The sequence below is a fragment of the Eschrichtius robustus genome, chromosome 1 (assembly GCF_028021215.1).
Source record: "Eschrichtius robustus isolate mEscRob2 chromosome 1, mEscRob2.pri, whole genome shotgun sequence".
Taxonomy (NCBI): Eukaryota; Metazoa; Chordata; class Mammalia; order Artiodactyla; family Eschrichtiidae; genus Eschrichtius; species Eschrichtius robustus.
In genome coordinates, this window is record NC_090824.1 from 29703577 (window position 1) to 29725160 (window position 21584).

At 45.0% G+C, this 21584-nt stretch overlaps 1 protein-coding gene across 1 annotated transcript in view; it reads left to right on the forward strand.

Moving 5' to 3' along the window:
• The window catches only part of DPF3 (double PHD fingers 3), a 197986-nt gene extending 188207 nt beyond the window's left edge, over window positions 1–9779 (forward strand). Inside the window, 2 exon segments of the mRNA XM_068562581.1 lie at window positions 6569–6697; window positions 9577–9779. Of these exon segments, the coding sequence (XP_068418682.1) occupies window positions 6569–6697; window positions 9577–9779 (332 nt within the window).
• The last annotated feature ends 11805 nt before the right edge of the window (window positions 9780–21584 follow it).

A 21584-nucleotide genomic window follows, 5' to 3' on the forward strand; every position in this document is an offset into this window, starting at 1 on the left:
CCTTTCATTAAGTATTTATTGTCAGCTCTGTGTCAATCACTGTGCCAGGTGCTGGGGATTCAGAGATTAAAGACACCGCTCCTGCCCTCAGGGAGCTCACGGCTAATAGGGAGAGAGATGTGTACACAAATATGAAGCTAGGATGAAAGGCTGAGTTCCTCTGGGTTTGAAAAACTTCGCTCTTCTTTCACCCTATTATAATCCTCAAATAATAGGCCTAAAAGGGGCCTGAAGACATCATCTAGCATATTCTCTTGCCTCTAGATGGGCCTGCCCTCAAACAAACCTGGGCCAGGGACACCTTCCCAGGTGCAGACGCCTCTCCAGAGAAGCCTGCTTCTGCGACCGTGCCTTTAACTGCTGAATCGCGCTCGTGTCCAGCTTTCTGGTAGCATGCACTGCCATTTCAGCTCCTTCTGTCTCCTGTTGTCTTTGACAATACGGTGACTTAGGCCCATCCATAAACCCAAAGGCTTATTAAATCAGCCCTCGGCCTTCTCGTCTCCAGGAGGACTAATCTCGGGGCCTGGAATCATTCTGCATTAGCAGTACCCCCTCCTCAGTCCCTATCATACACTCACCCTGTGCTCAAGGCCAGGTGGCAGAATGGTGCGTGAGGTCTGACGGTCATGTGCTGAGTGGACCCTGGTGTTCGTTTCCCCCCACCGGGCTCCCCAGCTGCCCCGCCTTCCACATTCAGGGAGGAAGGCATCATTTGTCTTCCCTCTGGAGCCCCAGGGTGGGACCAGAGTTGCTATTAGGTGGCCAAGAAGAACCAGCCTGAATGGAATCCCAACATGTTTATTCCTTGGATCCGTGGGATTTATTTTTTCATCAGTTCTAGGGAAGCAATGAGAAAAGGTGTCAGGCCTTGGGGATAATTTATATGAGTAAACACGTAAGGCGTAGGGCGAGCAAGAGCATGAGAATTAAGGCCGTTTATCCAGGCTTGGAGGCTCTGTGTGCCCTCTGGTCCAGCCTTCCCCACAGTCTTTATCTTGCCACTTTAACCCTCTCCTGGCTCTACTCCACTTGGGCCCAGCACGGATCTCTTCACAGCCTCAGCCTTCCGCTGCCTCCCCCGCCCCTCCCGGGTCCCTCATTAAAGGCCGGGTGGAAGGGAGCAGGCTGCGGCGCTGGCCTCCAGCTGAGGCCTGCTCGCTGATTCTGAAGGGAAGGCACGTTGGCTCCCCCACTCCCTCCCCTCCCGCCCCGTCCCCGCAGCTTCCTCCTCCAGCCTGGCCTGTCCAGTGTGCCCTGTGTGGTCAGCCTGAGGCTGCCTTCCGCTCTCCGTCTTTTCCTTTCCCCTTCTCTTTACTCCGTCCTCCGAAGATGCGCTCTGCACCGCCAAATGGCACCAGGCTAGGAGGCTTTACACTTGAGAGATGAAGTAATAACAGGTGGCAAGACCAGAGGCTGCCGGAGCCCAGGATTCCGGTTGCCATGGCAACATGTCAGACCCGTGGAGGGACGGGAGCTGTCAGCCGTGGAGGGTGGTGGGGGAATGAGTGAGGGGAGCGAGGAGAGGCACAGCGCCTCCTGGAGGGCTCTTCTCCGTGCCCCTGGGGTCCCCAACGCGCTGCACACCCCTGCTAGCAGGCCCTGGGGAGACAGCTGCTGGCCTGGGGCTGGGGTCAGGCTGGGTGGCGGGCACGGGACATGGCACCACGTCTGTGCACACCAGGCCCTGGCAGGCGGTCGGAGCGTCTGCCCAGGATGTGAAGTCACGCTTTCGTGGATGTGCCATGGAGGAGCCTAAACTTCTGGCTTGCTTCCTCCTTCCCTAGGACACTAGGGCTGCAGCTCTGGTCTCGGCAGAAGCAGGTGAAGGGCTGTTGCTTGTGCCCAGCCTGTGCCCACCACTCATTTTCCTCTTGAGCGGCAGGCGTATTGCGGCAGAAATCAGGCTGAAAGGGGAAAAGACAGCCCTGTCTCGGGGGTAGTTCAGGAAGATTTGGGGCCTTGTTTGCCCTCGACACGTGGCCTGACTGAAGTAAAAAACCCTGTAGTATGGTCATGTGCCACACTGCCGTTCCAGAATGACTGCTCGCCCTTTCCCGGGTGTGCTGGTGGGACTCTGTGGGGCTTGGCTTTTCCTTTCTCTTGGGTTGATTTATTTGAATGTTCCCTCCCACCTTCTGTTATTATTATTATTATTTTTGGGCATTTCCTCATGAACTTTGTTCTGATTTCCATTTTTTTTCCTTTGAGCTTTTTAAAGTTATTCCCCTCCCGACCCCCAGGTAAACTCCTAAACTCTTAAGGCTCACTTTAGTTTCTCAGCAGCTTCCTTGTATCACTTATATGATCTCAGCCCATGAACATTCATCAGCAGAAAACCAAAGCCATCATCGCGGATGCTGCCATCGAGATACCACTCGTGTCTATGGCCTCCCCGTCATCTTGCTCTATAAAGTGGGACTCAATTTCCCATAAGCGGAAGCAGAATCTCTATTTAAATGCACTTGCAAGGTCTGGGCAAGCTTCCTATTTATAGTAAAATCCTTTTTATAATGACCTCATAGACGGTGCCAGGAAATTGCTCACGGATGGGTCAGGCCAAAGGCCAATAAAGCCACGGTGTGAGCTTTACTTAAAAAAAAATCCTTCATGAGCCTCTGGAATTCTTTGGAGAATTGTTTTCACGGAGTATATGACAATAAATGGGGCCACCAGGATGGATTACAGTGGTAGAGACATTAAACTTAAGTTCAAAGGGAATTTCCTCTTCATCAGGCCAATCTCAATACTTTTTATCGCTTTGGGCTTCCCAAATAAAGTACTGGGTGAATCACGTTTATGAAATATTATATATGCAACGTTGGCTCTGGACTTCCCAGAGGCAGAGAAGTGTGATTAGAGACAGAGTCTCTGAGGACACAGACAACCCAGGGGTGAATCCCGCTTCCTCCACTTCTTAACTGGGGCTTGAAGCCAGTCCCTTAATCTCTTTGGGCTTCAGTTACCTCATCTGTCAAATGCTCCCTACTTCACAAAATGCTTGTGAGAATCAATGAAATAGTGTGTGTAAAGCATCAGTGTAAGATCTGTCACCATTTTGTAGTGTCATATGTGTCTGTTTCTTCATCTTCTCAAAAAACAGTTGAATGAGGGGGCTGGGTGGGTAGGCACAAACTGGTGTCCCTTTCTCAAGAGACAGTGAGTCCTAGTCTTATACTTTTCTTGTATGTCTGTGTACAGGACGATGTCTCATCTACCATAGTAGGGAATAGTACAGTGTTGTTCTTCCAGCAACCCGGGGCTCTCGGCCACCCACTCTGTGTACTCTGGGAGCTAGACATGACCCAGGCCAGATGACCGACCATTCATTTGGACGTGGACCAGCTCTTCGTTTTGGGGACTGGGGAAATAAACCAGGCAGTGAGTGATATTCAGAGCGACAGATAACTCTGCCTCAGTCCCCCTAGGAGGAGCTCCCGAGGCATCACTGGGCTGCCTACCTACCTCTCTGCCATCCTTTTCTAAGCCATTCATCTCACACATCATTGTTAACCATTTCCTGTGTGCAGGACACATAGGTTTTCCAGCAATGAGTTGGATGTGGTCCCTGATCTGAAGGAGTAAACCACTGAATATGGGGTGATGAGGCAGGTGTATACACGTGTAGACAGGCGAAGGGTCATAGAAACAATGTCAACAGCGTGCTCTCCCTAAGGCCTGACTGGTCATTTCTGGCTGGGGACTTGGGAGAGCTCCATGGGAGAACCCTCACTAATCCTAAATACCCCAAAATGTACGAGAACCAGAGGTGAAAGCTATTGATTAGTCCATCCCATGCCATTTTACCAAGATGGAAGGAAGCTTGAGCTCGCTGTTGTGAGAGGAGAGTAGGAACTGAAGTGGAAAGGATTTCACCGGAAAATGAAGCCTAACTGCTCACTGTCACTTTCTACACTGGGCCCTCGCTGGACTAAAATGGTACCCACTCACCTGGCATGTCACAACTGTACACACCAGGGCCTGCAGCTGGAAGTTTATCACCATTTTCATCCCTTTGGCCAGGAACTTTGTATAACCAACAAATATATGCGGGGACCCTGCGCTGCTTCAATCTCCTTGGAAGCTTCTCTTCATCAGATGAATTAAATTCTCTTCCATTGGTCTTTCTCCATAGGATTGATTTCTCCATCACTGTCTGCTTTGCTCTACTAGATTGCTTCTGAATTTTTTATTTCTTGCCATATTGGAGTCCCTGATTTGGTAGGGTGTTCTACCAATGGTCTGTTGGTGGTGAAAACTGTAGAATTATCTGGGCATTCTTATACTCTATATTCTACTTCTTCATCCTCATAAATCACAAGGAATAGTGTGTTGGAGGAAAAGCAGATTCTTTGGTTGCTTAAAGATTTTGTGAAAGGGGAGAAAATCTGACATAAAAGGGAATCCCAAAGAGAACAGGAGACAGGTGATGAGACTGGGCTTCCTAAGAGGTTTAGTGTGATGATATACATGGGATTCTTTGATCACTCTTCATGCAGGAAGCTACCTAAGTTGTGATTGGCATCTCCACATTTTATATCTAGTTCATAGCAATCATGAAACTTAGCTCTGTTTTACACTCAGCCCCTACATTTAATATAACCCACTTCTTCTTACTGTTCATCTTTTGATTGATTTCCATGATAGTCGCTTAATCAGGAAACCCCGAGTTTATTTGCTTCATAGACATACTTGGATTTTCTTGAGAGAGTTCTTTTTTTTTTTTTTTTTTTTTTGATGTGGACCATTTAAAAAGTCTTTATTGAATTTGTTACAATATTACTCCTGTTTTTTGCTTTGGTGTTTTGGCTGCGAGGCATGTGGGATCTTAGCTCCCCGACCAGGGATTGAACCTGCACTCCCTGCATTGGAAGGCAAAGTCCCAACCACTGGACCACCAGGGAAGTCCTGAGAGAGTTCTAAAAATGGTTAAGATGGCAACTGAGAAAGAAAGAAGAAACGGACTTCTTTCTGGATTTGGGCAGTGAAAATTTTATAGGCAGAATAAAATTTTTGCGGACGTCCTGCTTTTTGGAGATTATTTGCAAAACCATTCTGTATGACACACATCCCTCTCTGAGATGCAGTGACTGATGAAGAAAAACCCACACTCCGCAGGCCACAGGGTGTGGCCCCCTCCTCTGTCTGCCGCAAACAGCCCACATTTTTCTTGCAGAGAATTGTCTGCCTCCCTGAAGATGAAAATCAATGACTTAGAAACTGATTAAACAATCCAAATAGCAACTGATAAATGGATTAACCCTCTATAATGCAATTCTGTGAGCTTTTGTCTTCCGCCTTCCCCAGGTAAGTTTTTCTATTCCTAGAGGCAAAGCAGAGGCATGGAGGAAGCGGAGGCCAGGGGGAATCATATTAAAGTCCGTGAATCCGTTTATCACTTACTGTCTGGATGGTATTTCTGCTCACATATCTGCTTCCTTTTACAGATTTGTACCCTGATGAATGTTAGGCAGTGAATAATGAAAGATAGGGGCAGACATTGGGGATAAGGGGGAGGAAGATACCCCGGTGGTTTAGGCTGATCCCATAAACAGAGAGACTTTTCTTCTTAGTCACAAACAGGGAGCGTTAACATGACAAAGAAATGTCCACAGTAGGGATCAAAAAACAAGTAAAATGGAGGCATTTCTTCTCATGCAAAGAACCTGTCCAAGACTTTTTAACCAGCCCCTAGACACTGAGATTTCAGGGCTTGAGGACATGTGCTGTTTTCACAAGGCTTTGTTTCTAAAATCGTGTCCCAAGATATTCCTTTGTCTTTGTGTAGGGCCTTTCCGTAAGGGTGGCTTATGAAAGTCTTAAGCCTCAGATATGCTCACTAACTCACCGTTCAACCCATCTCTGGTATGAGGCTGAGCTAAGTGTTCAATTCTGATTCTAGGCACTTGGGGTCTGCTGATTAACTAGTCCTGGGTGCTTTCCATGACCAACAAGTCTGGACTTCAGGGAGATGGGGCTGAACAAGAGTGGACACCTGTGTACCTGCCCACATGTGCATCAGGGTCCCCCAGAGCCTCTTCAGGGTCCTTCCTGCAAATGATCCCCCATCAATGCTTCTTTGTTTTCCTTTTCAGAGATAGAAGGAATATCTCCTAAACAAGAGCATCTTTCCCAAGGGCAAGGCCTAGGTAGTGACCTTTCTCTCTCCCTCTACTCACACCACCGTTGATGGTTACCATCTGATGTTTGGGTCCCAAGGGCTCGTTGTTCAGGGATGAGAGAAGTTCACTTGATTAGTAAGGCCTTCTGGATGCTTCACTGATCCAGGGATACAATCAGAAGAGCAGAGTCGTTTCTATAAAAACACAGAGCTGACAAATATTGCACTCAAACTCAGCTCTGGATGGCTTGCAAGACATTGGTACGGTTGAACCGAGGAGAATCATAAAGAAAACTTTGCCCAAGTTAACAACTTGGTTGTAACAAAACCTCAGATTCTAAACTTCATATTCTTTCTGGAGCAGATTCTGCCATACCGTGGGAGAAGAAGGGCCAGTGGAGACTCACCAGAGCCTAACATTGGATTTTTTAATAAATGTTTCCACAGCCCAGAAAGGACCGGATGGGACAGTCATTCCCAATAACTACTGTGACTTCTGCTTGGGGGGTTCTAACATGAACAAGAAGAGTGGGAGGCCGGAAGAGCTGGTGTCCTGTGCAGACTGTGGACGCTCTGGTGAGTGTGACCCCTTCTCGCATCATGTGCCCGTAGACCAGGAACTCTTCCACTCGCACTTCTCTGCCATCTTGTGGGGGTCAGGGGCTGAAGGGTGGGTGCAGAAGTGACAGTGATGATACTTCGAGTGGAGACGGGTTTTCAGGTTATTTTGATTTGTTTCTCCTTGAGGCTTAAGAACTAGAAGTTATGCCCTGGGATCTGGGGAAAAGGGAAAGAAGAAGGTGTGGGCTTTTGTCTGTCCGGCCTTTCCGTGAGGTGGATATGTCTTTGTGTGTGTTGTTGTGGACGACAGTGAGACAGTGTGGAAACACCCGGAGACACAGGCAACGTGCTTCCTTGTATCGGGTGACGTGCCCGTAACAAAGAGATGCGTTGGTTCTGCGGAAGTGCCCGGGGCAAACCGGAAAAACGTGGAGACGTGAATACTGGGAGAGCAGCTACATCTGGAGCTGTGGGGGGCACAGACCCTTACGCTCCTGGGTAGCTGCATAGATGCCACCCCATTGGCCACTCATCCCATTTTCTCATGCGGAAAGCAAAAGAGAGCCCGGTCGATCAAAGAGGCAAAGGGCAGGTGTTCTTAGGACTCCTCTGCAGTTGACTTGGGTTGTTTTGAATTTTCATCTTCAATCTATTCAGAGACTAAAATTGGTCTTGTTCTTCCATTCTTAGAATGAGCACAGGTCTTCAAGTTTTGTGCAAGCTGTTGTTTTGCTTTTCAATTCCATTATTTTGCGCTGGATTGTGGTTGGCTTTTCATATTGTTTTATGTTATAACGAGGCCAAAGTGCAAGGCAGGGAGGAGAGAAGGTTTCACACTCATCTTTAGTCTCATCAACTGCTGACTAGTAGGTGAAATACAGTTTGGTTGGGTGGTTGCTTCCACCAGCCAGGAGTCATGGCTCCTTCCCACCTTTCTACCCAGCATCTGTTCTACTCCTAGTCATGAGAGAAGGCCTGAGATGACCACACCCGGCTTTACTACAGCAGCTCAGTTCTTCCCTCGCTCCGTCCGCAGACCTTAGCTTTAGTCCTTTTGTATTTGGTTTTGGGTTGTTTAAGCTTTAAGACTGACTTGAACAGCAAATCATTAATTGGAAAAGCACTGTGGTTTTTACTGCATACAACCCTCCGCATTTAACCCTTAAGGACCCTGACAGGGTGGCCCGTCTGTGCAATTCTGTCAATTCCTTTACTTGTCAAATGTGATACCTAACGTTGAACTTTTTATCCTACTGGTGCCAGCTTAGAAGAGAGGGCCCATGTGATAGTGGAGGGATTTAGATACTCAAAAAGAAAATGAAACAAATGAAATTCACTTCAGCATTTTTAAAAAGCAAGCGATCAGACAAAATCTCTACCACCAGAAACAAAGTTACTTGGTGGCATGATATTCTAGGCAGAATTTTATGGACTGCTGTGGGTTTGGGATGAGTTAGAGAGGGCAGCTTCAGAATTCTCAGTGAAAACTTCTGAAATTTCTCCTCTCCCTTTCCTACAAAAGACGGGTACTTGAATCTGATCCATGGGGGACCAGAAGTGGGCAGTTGGTTTTTTCTATCCAAAGCTTCTCTCTTCACAGCCTTTACTCAGCTTATTCTTCCCAGGATCTGTCTGCTATGTGACTCAGGGGGCCATTTTATACCAGCCTAGGTGTTCTCATTGCATTCGCCAGGGATTAATTTTGGTGGATAATTTAGTCAAGGTCTGACTCTGATGTTCCTGAAATAGTCAACACCTTGGGAATAAGCAGGTGGCATTAGCCCATGGGATATGCTCATTAAGGCAGGTGGGCCAATACTTCTCTAGGGCCTCCCTGGAGTCCTTCCAAGGAAGAGTGTGGAGCTTGGAAGAGCTGTCTTTTCCTTCCCATCTACCCCACTACCTACTTTTCCTGGGAGAAAAAGTGAGATTCCGGAAATTGGCACCCTAAGTGGTGCCTTATGACCTCATCGGGGGCAGTCCTGGGGCCCATCTGGAACGTGAAAAAGTTTGTACCGGAGTTTTATAGACTTCAGGATACAGTCTTTTATTCGGCTTTTCCACCCCTATTTCCCACTTTCTCAGTGCTCTGAGTTAGATTTGACAACCCTGGACTTTCTGGAGTAACTCCGACCTGGGTGTGTTTAGGGCCTGGTGTGTGTGTGTGTGCGTGCCTGTGTGCACACACGCGTGTATGTGTATGCGCACGTGTGTGGGTGCAGATCACAGAAATGTCCTCCAGTGGTTAAAGAAAATGGGAGACTCTTTTATTACCTACCACTTATCAGACTTTGCAACTTCTTTTTGCTTTCAGTGCAAATGAACTACATGGTGTAAGGGCAGAACTGAAAGGGTATGGAAAGAATGGGATTAGAAACGGGTAAAAATAAAAATAAAACGGATGGAGGCTTAACCACCTTGGCCGGGTTATCTGACAGCAATACCTTTGTAAAGCTGACTGTCAAAGCGAAGGACAAACATTGTGCAAAGAAACGCCAACTGAAAACACCAAAGAAATACCAACCAGGCTTAAAAACCACCAAGGAAACGCATTGTCTGGGGTGGGTTGAGCGAGCGTGCATGCGAATGTGTGCCTTCGGAAGAGAAGAAAGAAAGATCGTGGTTGAATCTTGCGCTGTCAGAGCTGTGGACAAATATATTATGGTAGAGATGATGCCTTTTCAGGGAGGGGAGAGGCCTTTTCCCTGGAAATGTTGGCTTTGTCCCGTTACCCCAAACCCCTGTCACCAGGTGACGCACCCAGTTAATCCCTTTTGGTGTGAAATGGTTTATGATTTTGCTATTAAGAATAACACTGTAATAATGTAATAAGAATATTAATAATGCTGTCTGTTGCTTAACCCATGTGCTGATATATTCATCATACATGTCAGCTCATTTGGGAGGAGAAGGCAGGAAGGAGAAGGAGGCAGCGGCCGCAGCACGCACCACGGAGGACTTATTCGGTTCCACGTCAGAAAGTGACACCTCAACTTTCCACGGCTTTGATGAGGACGATTTGGAAGAGCCTCGCTCCTGCCGAGGACGCCGCAGTGGCCGGGGTTCGCCCACAGCAGATAAAAAGGGCAGTTGCTAAACGCACGGAATGGACTTTCTGGGCAATTAGCCATCACCCTGTGACTTTGGTCATTGCTCTGGTTCTGATATATATATTTTTTTAATGAAAGACAATTTAGGTTTTCCCTTCATCCTTGCTTTTTCCTCTCACTTTCCACGTGTCCCTCCCCCCACTTCCCTTTATTTAGGGTACATACAGCAGAAGCACAGACTACTGAAACGAAACAGAACAAAAGAAAGAATAACAATCCTTCAGAGAGATGGCATCGTGATGTACTATTTATTTTCCATAGAAATGGGAAGTTAGGCGGATTATCTCTTTTTTGCGGGGGAGGGGATCTTTTTGACATGAGCAGAGTTGATTTCCTCAGTTTTCCTATTCATTGGCAAAACGAAGAGAGGAGGAACATTGGGTTTGGAAACAAAGAACCAATAACGTTAAAAAATGATTTTTTTATATCTTCTAGCTGTTATTAGAAGCAGGCCTTTTTTTTTTTTTTTTTTTTTTTGGGACAGAGAGAGAGAGAAGGGAAATCAAAGAAATTGAAGTAATATCCTGTTTAGAAGAAAGCCTGTATGGGGGAGGATTTCCTTGACGGGAGAGGATGGCACTTTGTACCCCACGGAGCTGGTGGCTCCCCACGGCAGACCCCCTCCCCATTTCTCCTCCCCCGACCTTTCCATCTTCCTCCCTGCTTGCGAGAACATGCCAGCAGTTCCTGAGAAGCTGGGCAGCCCGTGTGTGGCCCTCATCCTGCTACTGGGCCCTGACCTGCAGAGCCTGTGGGATCCTCCTTCTCCATCAGCCGAGCTGCTGTTTTGTTGTTGCTGGTTTTTTCCTCACTTTCCTCCTGGTGAAGAGAAATTTCCAAACACAGGAATGGAGTATAAGCAGAAAGTCGTGGACTCAACAGTGACCACACCACCCGAGGCCGCGCTCATGGAAGAAAGGACGTTACTTCACAGTAGATTTCCCTCTCCCCTCACCCCTGTTTAAAAACGTATAAACACCCATTGGATGATCAAGTCTCCCATATTTCTTCTATTTTTTATAGTGCCCTCCAGGCACTTTGTTTTATGTTTCCAGTAGCACCTCCTGAAATAAACCAAAGCAACACTTGCTCAAGGCCCCTGGGGTGATGAAGACCATCCACCTTGTTGGCCAGCCGGTCCCAAGGATGAACAGCTGTGCGGTCCTAGTCAAAAGGTATGTCCCGGCTGACCTGTCTTACAATAAGGGAAAACCATCATAGTTGTTTTAAGTTTATTCCTTCTTTCTTTTTTTCCTTTCCTCCGCTCCTAACTTGTCTTTTGTTTTTCTGGGTTCGGACCCCCTTATTCGTGTGGGAGTGGCCACCGGAACATCTTCTACCCAGCCATCTGCTGTCTGTGTGTGCATGCATATCTATGTGGGCCTGGGCCTAGGTGTGGGATCTGAGGCTTGCTTGGGCTCTGGGAGGCTCTGTGTGGAGAATGGTGGACTTCTGGCTTCAACTGCAAGAGAAAACGGCTGGGGAGTGCTTGGCTAAATCTGCCTTTCTTGGCCATACCTGGAAGCAAAAAGTCCAGGGAACTGAGGTTGGAGTTGGCTGCTGTCCTTGGGTAGAAATCGAGGGGACTGCATGTCTAGGGTGGAGTTCCTTGCTCCAGTTACCAATTCAACAGCCAGGGGGATGCATCCAAATCAAAGAAGATCTCTGATTAGGCACAACATTCAACCTCGTTGATTTGAAGATTCTAAACTCCCACTGAATGTGGTCAGGGTCTCCGGCCTTCATGAGAGCGTAGGTCCAGAGATGTAGGCACTGCCCTTTGGCTTGGGTTGGGAGATCCAGGAGGCCGCCCAGGCAACAGGCTGTAAGTGTCTGGGAAGATCTGCTTTGACAATCCAGCCTTTGCAGAACCTCACGAATTAGACCCCTCATTAAAATAACAAACCAACCCAACAGAAGAAAGGACCAAGCAAAGAAACCCACAGATGGACTCCTTGTGCTTCCCTGGTAGCCTGAGACAGACAGGGCTTCCACTTTTCTCCTGCTTGGAATGTGTAAGTGCTCTCCTGGGCGTTTGTGCTCAGTTGTGAGAGGAGGAAAGTAACCATCTCACCCACTTGGGGGATGTCCTACCTAATCTGTATGTGGCCCTGTTCCTAGGAAATATGGCATAAACCTCCAACATTGTAATATTCCTACATGCTCACGTGTGTGAAAAAGCCAGCGTAGTTGGTTCCAGTTGGTTTCTGCTTAGTGGATACAACCTGCTCTCGCTGTCGTCCTCCACCTCTTTACTTCATCTGTTCTGTTACTTTGACTCAGACATTGGATTCACAGCATTACGACTTGCTCTCACTGGTAAAATGTGAGCTTCTACATTAATAAAAATATGTCCAACCAATCTATACTGTCATTTGTAATCTTGGATTGGGTTCGCCAAAAAGTGCATTCGTGTTTTTCCGTAAGAGCGTATGGGAAAACCTGAACGAACTTTTTGGCCAACCCAACAGTTGTTTGTAGTCCTGAAATTCTCAATGACAGCTTGACTTTGAACTTGAAATTTTTAAAAACCCACATAATCAAAACAAATTATAAAAAGTCACCTAATTTCAGAGTCTAGCTTGGGGTTCTGAGGGAGAACTAATAATGAACTGTCTAAACAAACTCCCATGGAAAGATTTATCTGAGGATGGCTATTGCTTATCTGTTTTAGTTTGACTAGTATAGCTTGATCTTCAGTGTCTCTTGCTGGAGGTGGCAGAGGTCCTCATCTTTCTCAGTTGGTGTAGCCAAGGTGAGCATAGTCATGCATCTTAGCATTGCCTGAGTACCTTGTCTCACCTTGCTAATAGTATCTTTAAACAGACTCAAAATTTACATCCTTTAAAAAAACAGGAAAAGAACCGGAAGGGACTTTGAAGATAATCAAGTTCAAATCTTTCACTTTTCATTGAGAAAGGTCAACCTGGAGAGACTGAGTTACATTTGAGAGGGTAAAATGGACATTGCTTTGGAGGAAAATGTCTTAAGGGGAAGGAAGAAAACTCTAAAAGGAGGCATAGGAGGAGGAAGCTGGCTTTCCTGGATTTCCATATGCCTTGATGGTCACTGTTATATCTTCATCCTCCGTTCTTTATATAACAATGGCCAAACATTTATATGCCAGGTCTTGTTCTGTTTCCCCTGGAATAGTTCATTTAATCCTCTTGACTACCCGTGAGGTAGAGGTGCTTGTATTATCCACAGTTTACAGATGAGGAAATTGAGGCTTAGTAATTGAATGTACCTGAAGCCCTGCAGCTAATAAGGAGCCAGATTTTGGTCCTTGGCAACCTGACCCCAGGACTTATACTATTTACTTTTGTTATTGTTCTGTGCTGCCCCTTGCATATACATGGAAAAAAAATATATACATATATATCTCCCTTCCCTTTTCTCAGGTCCACCTGAGAACTTTAAAAGGTGACTTTATTAAAAGCAGTTTCAAAACTGAAGAGTAAGCAATTAGATCCCCAAAAGATAATTCCAATTAAAATTCTATGCAGAATTTTATAGAGAGCTCATCTTCTAAATCATCATTTCCAGACTTTCCCTCCTGATGCCTATTAGGGACAAAGATCTACTTTTTTGCGACCTCAGAAATTGCAAGAGTTGTGTGAGCAATCAGCGCATCTATCGTTTTGTTGTTGCTTTTGTTAAAAAAGTATCGGTACTCAAATATTAATATAAAACAAATTAGAATCATCAGGATGAAAATGGTCTGACTAGTTTCCTTTATCGTCATCTCAGTAAAGCACCACCCCAAATCCTTCAGAAATGTCACCGAATTTTCTGAGACCTAGCCCAAAGATAGGAGAATCAAAGATAATAGAACTTTCTAAATTTGTTGCAACATTCAAATCCCCTGGGGGGAACTGCTGATGTAAAGGTGATTATCGTTGTTGTCTACCTGTTGTTTTTTCCTACCTAGGACAATCTAATCCTTTACATCTGTTACTGAGACTATGTACTGAGACTATGTACTGAGACTATGATTAGACCCTCTAATCACCATTAACACTGGGAGTGAGAAATATGCATTTAATTTTTTAAAGGTACTTTAAAGTCACTAATGCAATTTGCTGCTGGTATTTTAGAGAGAAGGATTTAATAAAAATATCATGTTCACATCAATAGTGTCCCTTTAAGTCTTCCTGCTTACTTTGCCTCTCTCTTTGCACCTAATGGGTATTGCCCCACTGCCTTTATATAGCACTTGAGGGAACACAAGATCATTACTTGGGGAGAGAACTAAAGACTGTTTGGAGGTTCTCACTTCATGGTGGAATAAAATTAATTAATATTATCCCAATATGCCTCCTGTTACATATGATGAATATGATCTTGAACTTGTACTTAAAGTTTGAGCAGACTTCATGTATTAGGAATTTTTCTGTGGGGGATTTTGTTCAGCCATTGGAAGTGAAGTTACTTGTGTTGTGTATTTTCTGAGTGAGCCATCTTTGAGCCAGTGAGTAGAAGCCTAGAGTAGAAAAGTTCTGGGTTCTGGACTCAATTCCTATGTGAGTTTGTTTCTGTGCATCTCTGCCACGGTTTCTCTATCCCTAGGATATGGACGTTCCTTACCCTATCATAATATATAACCTACATTACCTCACCATGATTCTTAAAACAACCCCATGAGGTAAAGTAGATGTTATTTATTTCCATTTTGCTTATGAGGAAACTGAGGTTTGATCAGGTTAAATGACTGGTCTGAGGTTCCAGGGTCAGTAGGTGTTATCTGGGTCTTCTAATACTCTTTCCTCAGTCTGTAGTGATGTCTCCACAGATCTCACTTTGAAGATTTCTTGAGTAAAATTAGTCAAGGGCTTTGAGGTCTTTCATTCAAAACCTTACTGGATTGAGAAGAGGCATCTGATGCTGTAAAACCAAACCAAACCAAAAAAACCCCAAGCTATTATCATCTTAGAATCCTGTTGAGAGGTTAGGTCTAAGTCTTCATGAACTTTCCCAAAGAACTGAGGTTGAGCTTTCTAAATGGTCAATGTGCTGATGGTGACATCAGGGTGGGGGTGAGGGTGGGAGGGGTGAGGTGGCAGGGAGTGAACACTTCAGGCTGTGTTTTGTTCACATACCCAAGTACTTCTAACACTGAAACATTGAATTATATGATACTGTTGCACTTAATAAAAGGGATTTCTGACCATTTACTCAAAATAACGGTTTAGGAAAAAACATTCAGCTTGATTGATTTACAAAACAGCTGAGAGTGATAGAAGATCCCTGTCAGAACTAAACTTTACTGACTTTTTCTGGCTAAAAAGCATTGGCAATTAGGTTTCCAAAGTATTTCAACACTGGTCCTTAACCAATGACTAAGACTTAAATTTTTTTTTAAGTTTTGAAATAATTTCATACTTACAAAAAACTTGCACAAATAATACAAAGAGTTCCCACATACTCTTTACCCAGATTCTTCAAATAACCACAGTACAATGATCACAACCAAGAAATTCACATTGATGCAATACTACAATCTACAGACTCTATTCAAATTTTGCCAATTGTCTCACTCATGTCCTTTTTCTAGTCCAGGGTCCAATCCAGGATCACATGTTACATTTAGTTGTCATGTTTTCTTAAAGTTCTTTAATCTGGGGTAGTTAGTTCCACAGTCTTTCTCTGACTTTCATAACCTTGACACCTTTGAAGAACACTGGCTATCATTTCATAGGAAGTCCTTCACTTTAGGATTGTGTGCTGTTTCCTAATGATTGAAAGCAGGTTATGCATTTTCGGTAAGAATACCACAGAAATGGGGTTGTATCCTTCTTAGTGCATAGTATCAGGGGGTTCATGATTGATTTACTGCATTACGAGTGACTTAGAAATTTGGCCTTAAGCTGAGGTTCAGGCTAGTATGTCTGTAGACCTTGGAGGATAATATTTTCACTCATTTTGTGGCTAGGGACTGAGTAATAGCAGCTCAGCCCTGTGAAGGATAGCATGAAATTAAACGTGGGGCCAGTGGATTTATTTGCAATCTAGTTGGGCAGACTAGATATTCATAAGTAGTTAAAAATTTGTAAGAGTGTCATGGGGTGGTATGTGATTATTTTTGCTGGGAATCACAGTAGTCAGGGAGATTTTCTTAGGGGAAGCCATCCAGATCAACAAAGAGCTCTAGCTTGACTATTTAATCTGTAGGCAAAAGTGTCTATTGTCAGAGAGAATGGAGATAGGGCTCAACAAAAAGCAAAGCTGGGAATCGCAACCTGAAACATGTAAAATGTAAAATGGCAAAAATCACATTATTTTTTAAAAAGTGCTTAAGTATTGTTCTGTAGCATTTTGTTCATGTCACTAGGATTAGTGCTTATTACAACATATTAGGCTTTTTTTGTAGTCTTTCTCATCAAACAGATGATGTGTTCCTCGAGGGCAAAGATGATGTCATTCGTGTCCCTTGGACAGTACCCGACACCATTGTGCCATAATTATTTGTTGAAACAAACAGAACTGAGCAATGTTTCTGAGCTAATTAGTGGAAGGATTTAGTGTCTCATTCTATGCATAGTGGATGCTCAAGAAATTTTGTTGGCAGAAAGGCTGAAGTCGTAGCTGGACACAGCATCCATTGGTCAAGTGAGGAGGTAGATGAGAGCCAGGAGGCAGTGAAGTGGGGTGGGGGGAAGTGAATGAGGACGTGAGGATGGGGTGAGGGGGAAGTTGAAGATGTGTGGAGGGATGGAAAGTAAGCCTCCTGAAGGGGACTGAGAGGAGGAGACCAAGACATAACAGGACATTCCCAGTGGCCTGCAGTTGGCCCAGAAAGAGAAAATGGATTTAGGAGCAGAAAGTTGGGAACCAACCAGGTATTTTCTAGATGGCTTAAATAGGGCAGAAGAAGACTCTGTGTGTGTGTGTGTGTGTGTGTGTGTGTGTGTGTGGGTCAAAGGTAGAAATTTGAGGAAATGGAAAGGGCATGGGGTATAGTTATGAGACAGACTCACCAAATGAGCAGCAGAGGGGCCAGGGGGTCTGGGGCATTGGGGGAGGGACAGGAAGACTCCTGGCAGGTGGTGAAAGTCTGACTGAAAGCCCAACTTGGCAGGTGCTCTCTGGGAGGTCTGGAGAAAGGCCAGCTGGTTCTGTCACTGGAGTGAAGGGGCTGGAGGAAGTGGAACAGTGAAGAGATGAGCATGAGGGAAGAGGAGGGGAGCCTGGGAAGGGGCAGCAGAGAAGCATATCTGAGAGGGAGACAGATAGGATGGAGAGGAAAGAAACAGGAACAGGTGTGGAGGGAGAGCTTGGTGGTGGGTGGAAATGAGGCCTTTCTCAGCCTCCCTTTGAAAGCATAGGTGGATGGGTAGCTTTGGAAGTCCATCTAATCCAGTCCTATACACCTGACCAGTGAGTCATGCCTTGGGTACTAGGAGAGATAGGGGATGGGAAGGGGAGTTTCAACTTGGAAGAGGCTGATTGGCTCATTTGATTTTGAACTTTGTTCCCTGCTGGCTTGGCCGCTTTCCAGTTGGACCCCACCCCACCCCGGCCCCCACTTTCCTCCTTCCCTCGCCACTCAGAGTGAGCTGGACACTCTTGGGGGCACCTACCTCTGCCCTCAAGAACTGCTTCTAGGGTGAAATGTGATAGTACTTGGTTTTCTTGCTTACTCCTTTGTGCCGACTAATCCATTCCAAAGACCAAGATAACTTGGCAGATTTCGTTTCAGCTAGAAGCAAAATCCATGCCTGGTTGGTAACCATCCAGGCTAAAGGACCCACCGGGTTTGAACTGCTACCACGTTCCAAGGCTGACACTTGGGATCACGGGGCTAGTTGAGGACTGGAACAGATATCTTGGCTTGATTCTCTGAGTAATTCTGACACCCTGGAAACACTTGGGGCAGGACTGGGGGTGAGAGTGTATGCATCAAAGCAGTGTCCTTTTGGCCTTAGACCAAATGGGGCATCCGTTGGGGTTTTCTATGACTGCAACTGGTCCTGTACCATAGAAACTACTCATTTCCACTTAGGTGACAGGCGACAGATTATATCGTAATGGTCTTTCTGGAGTATTTTAACAGGGAAAAGATTGTTTGTTTCATTTCCAAGTAGAAGAGAAAAAAAAAAGATTTTGCCAACACCCAGTTTTGCCTGCTACGCCACCTAGGCATTGAAAATCCAGCTGCATCCTGTTTCTTGTGTCATTCCGTTGCCCAGGAGCAACTGACCTGCCCTATTCCTGATTGATTTCGAGCTGCTAGTGTTGAAGGCACAAGAGACACTAGTCTGGTTCTCCTTGTACATAGCCGTGGCCTCGTTCATGTGGCAATTAGTTAGTTGTTTCCGTTCTTTCTTTTTTTTTTTTTTTTTTCAATTCATTTCATTTCCACCACTTCCTTAATTTAAATCTTTCTTTTTTAGGCAGTTGTCCTGTGCTGTTGTTTTTTGTTTTATCTTTCATTGCCTTTCCCTCTGCAGTCAACACTATGACCCGGGGACTCCGGCATCCTTCAAGCAAGCCATTTCTGAAGAAGGTGGAAAGAAGCCATGAGGATTTGCACCTCCTCCTCCTCCTCCTCTTCCTCCTCCTCCTCCTCCTCCTCTTCCCTTGCCTGGCCCCCTCCTGCGCATGTGTTTCCGCCAACACAGGAGCCTGGATTGTGGAAAAGCCTCCAGCACAACTCAGCTCAGCTCAGAGAAGTCTCTGGAATGGCCTCACTTTGTGCAATAAGAAGATCTTTTTTTTTTCTTTTTAAAATCCTCCATTACATTTTCTGTAAGTGTCTGTGAGAAAGTATCCAGGTCAGACTGGAATTGCTCTACAATAGAAATAACTGAACACATGCAGACTGACAAAAGAAAAAAGTTAACTATTTTATTTATTTCAATATTTAAAAGAAAAGGTGCTGTTGTGGCACAGTATTTTTGTTTAAAGTACCTTCAGCTTCAAAAGTTAAAAGCAATTTTGTGAAGACATGAAAATCAAAAGAGGACTTAATGTAAAATAAAGACTGCATATTAACTCTAAGGAAAAATAGCCCACATTTTTAATAAGAGAATAAAGATCAACTCTGCTCTCTCAGGCTTTTTTAAAAGCCATTCATGTATGTTCTTTAGGTATTTTTATTTCTGCAAGTTGGATGTGGTAAGTGAGGAGTGATCAGTTTTTTTTTTCCTTCTTCTTCAAAAGTCTATTGAAAGTGTTTGATTATGTGTTAAGACTTGACTGAAATAAATTAGCCACAAGGGCTATCAGCAGTCTCTCTGCTCCCCCCAAAACAAACAGACAAACAAACAAACTCTCCCCTCACCCAAGGCAAGCCCCATTTATCTGATGTCAAGAAGCAGCCTGCCTCCTGGTTATCATGTCTGACAAGGCCTAGTTCTGAAAGGAATTCCATCTAGCGATTAAATGTATCTCTACGAGTTCAATAGATTTGAACAAAGACAGCTTTGTTTAAAATAATGCAGTGAAGGCAGAGAGAGAGAGGGGAAAAAAAACAAAAAATAAACATCAGCTGGGATGATATTAATTCTGTTCCCTAACAGCTCCTAGAGGAGACTTGCAAAGGGAGACTTCTGTTGAGCTGGCTTTGGGGGCCTGAGATGCTGGGTGTCCCCAAGGCAAGGAAGGCCAGCCTGAAAGACGGAAGCCTCAAATTCAGTTGCTGGTGGGGGTAAAAAGGAGAAAGGCGAGTGGTCTGACCTGTCCTTCTATGGCCATGTTGGTGGAAGTGAAGGTGGACTCTGAAATGCATTCGACATTGTGTCTGAGGCCTAGTGAAGGAGCTGGGGGGACCGGCCGGGCCACCGGGTTCTACTCTCAGTCTTACACGTTCATGCTCTTGAGTTTCCCTCACTGGTACGCAGAGTCATAATGATCAATGTACAGTCTAACGCTGGATATTCCTCTCCGCAAAAGTCTTGAGTGACAGTGTTAGTGAAATGGTTCTGAGCCCGAGAATCTCTCTTTCGCCTTTGCAAGGGCAGATTGGATGGGCACAGACTTCTTGCCAGCCCTTTCAAGGCCAGTCCCTGGGGGAGATCACCAAGAGGGTCTCTGTATCATTTTGTAGTCCTTTCTTTGACATTTTCTGATAGAAAATGTCCTTTTTCAAAATGCTAATAATTATAATAATAATCCGCTCTCCAACCAACTCCCACAAGTTATAACATGTGTAGAATCATGATAAAGCTTTGCATAATGTAGGGTTTGTATCAAGTTTGTGTAAGTTTCTGTTAAATAAAAGTCTGTTTCCAATGCTCCTATAGCATCTCTATAAATTCTGCTTTTCCAACCTCATCCTGCATGAGTTCAACTTGCATATCGTCCTGTAGAAGGGACTCCTGAAAGGATTCTGCCCATTTGCATGCCCGGGATTTGTTGAACCCTATTGTTTTATTTAGAAGTGCAGTCTAGAACAGAGGTTGCCACTGGCTTAGCTGACAGGAGGTGGCTTGGAAAATGAACAATGTCCAGGGTTGGTACCAGCGTCTGAGCTTTGAGTCCAGAGTTGCTGTCACCTACCCACCATCACCACGGCCACTGTCACCCTCTCCATGGCCTAAATGGATTTATGGAGAGCCTAGTTATGGATACTGACTTAATATACCCGTACAATGTTGCCGTCGCACCTGTGCTAAGATAGTTTTGCACAAGAATGCAAGATTTAGCGTGTGCTTGGAAAAAGCTGAGAGGTTACTGTTTTCCCTGCCTGAAAGGTAGTGACGTAGCCTCCCCCGCTGCCAGTTGGTGCAGCTGTAAACCTACCACCCCCACCCCCCCCCCCCCGCCTGAGATAGGTTTCTCCCATCTTCTCTGTTGGGTCCTCTAGGTCAGAGAGAACCGGACCAGCCTCTCAGGCCGGGTCTTGCCCTCTGCGCATTTCCAGCTCACGCTGAGGCCAGGTGGAGATGGAACATGACATCATGTTTCTCCTGCTAGCATGTTCTATCTTTAAAATGAACGTCACCTTGTGACATTCATTTTGGACTTTATACATTTCTCTAGCAGTGAAAAGGATTTTTTCCCCCCAGTATCCCCTCCTTAGGCTTTTTTCTTTTTTCTACTGTGGCAAAATATACATGACATACAATTTACCATTTTAACTGTTTTTAAGTGTATGGTCAGCGGCATTAATTACATTCACATTGTTGTGCAGCCATCACCACCATCCAACTCCAGAACTTTTTCATCTTCTTCAATGGAAACGCTATACCCATTAAACACTAACTCTCCATTTCTCCCTCACCCCAGCCCATGGCAATCACCATTCTACTTTCTGACTCTGTGAATTTGACTATTCTAGGTACTTCATATAAGTAGAATCATGCAATGTTTGTCCTTTTGTGACAGACTTGTTTCTCTTAGCATAGTATCTTCAAGGTTCATTCGTGTTGTTAACATGTCAGAATTTCATTCCTTTTTAAGGTTGAATAATATTCCATTGCATGTATATATTACCTTTTCTTTACCCATTCATCTGCTTATAGGTACTTGGAGTAGAAAGGAAGTTTTGCACATTTATTACACACCCACTTCCTACAGCGACTCATTTGAGACATTATCCAATTCAGAGGTTACCTAGAGGATTCAGTATCTTCTTAGGAGGGAAGTGATTGCACCTGAAATCTTCCTTCTACTTTATACCTTGGAAAAGGGTACTTTGATGGGCAAACAATTTCTACCGAAAGTGTGTTTTACCGCATGACTAAGTCTTTCTCTGTAGAGACTGTCTTTGGGCTGCTTGTAGGGACGAGATGTCTAGCATGGAGCTATAGTATCAGCGTAAATAAGGATAGAGGAGACCCAGGAGAATC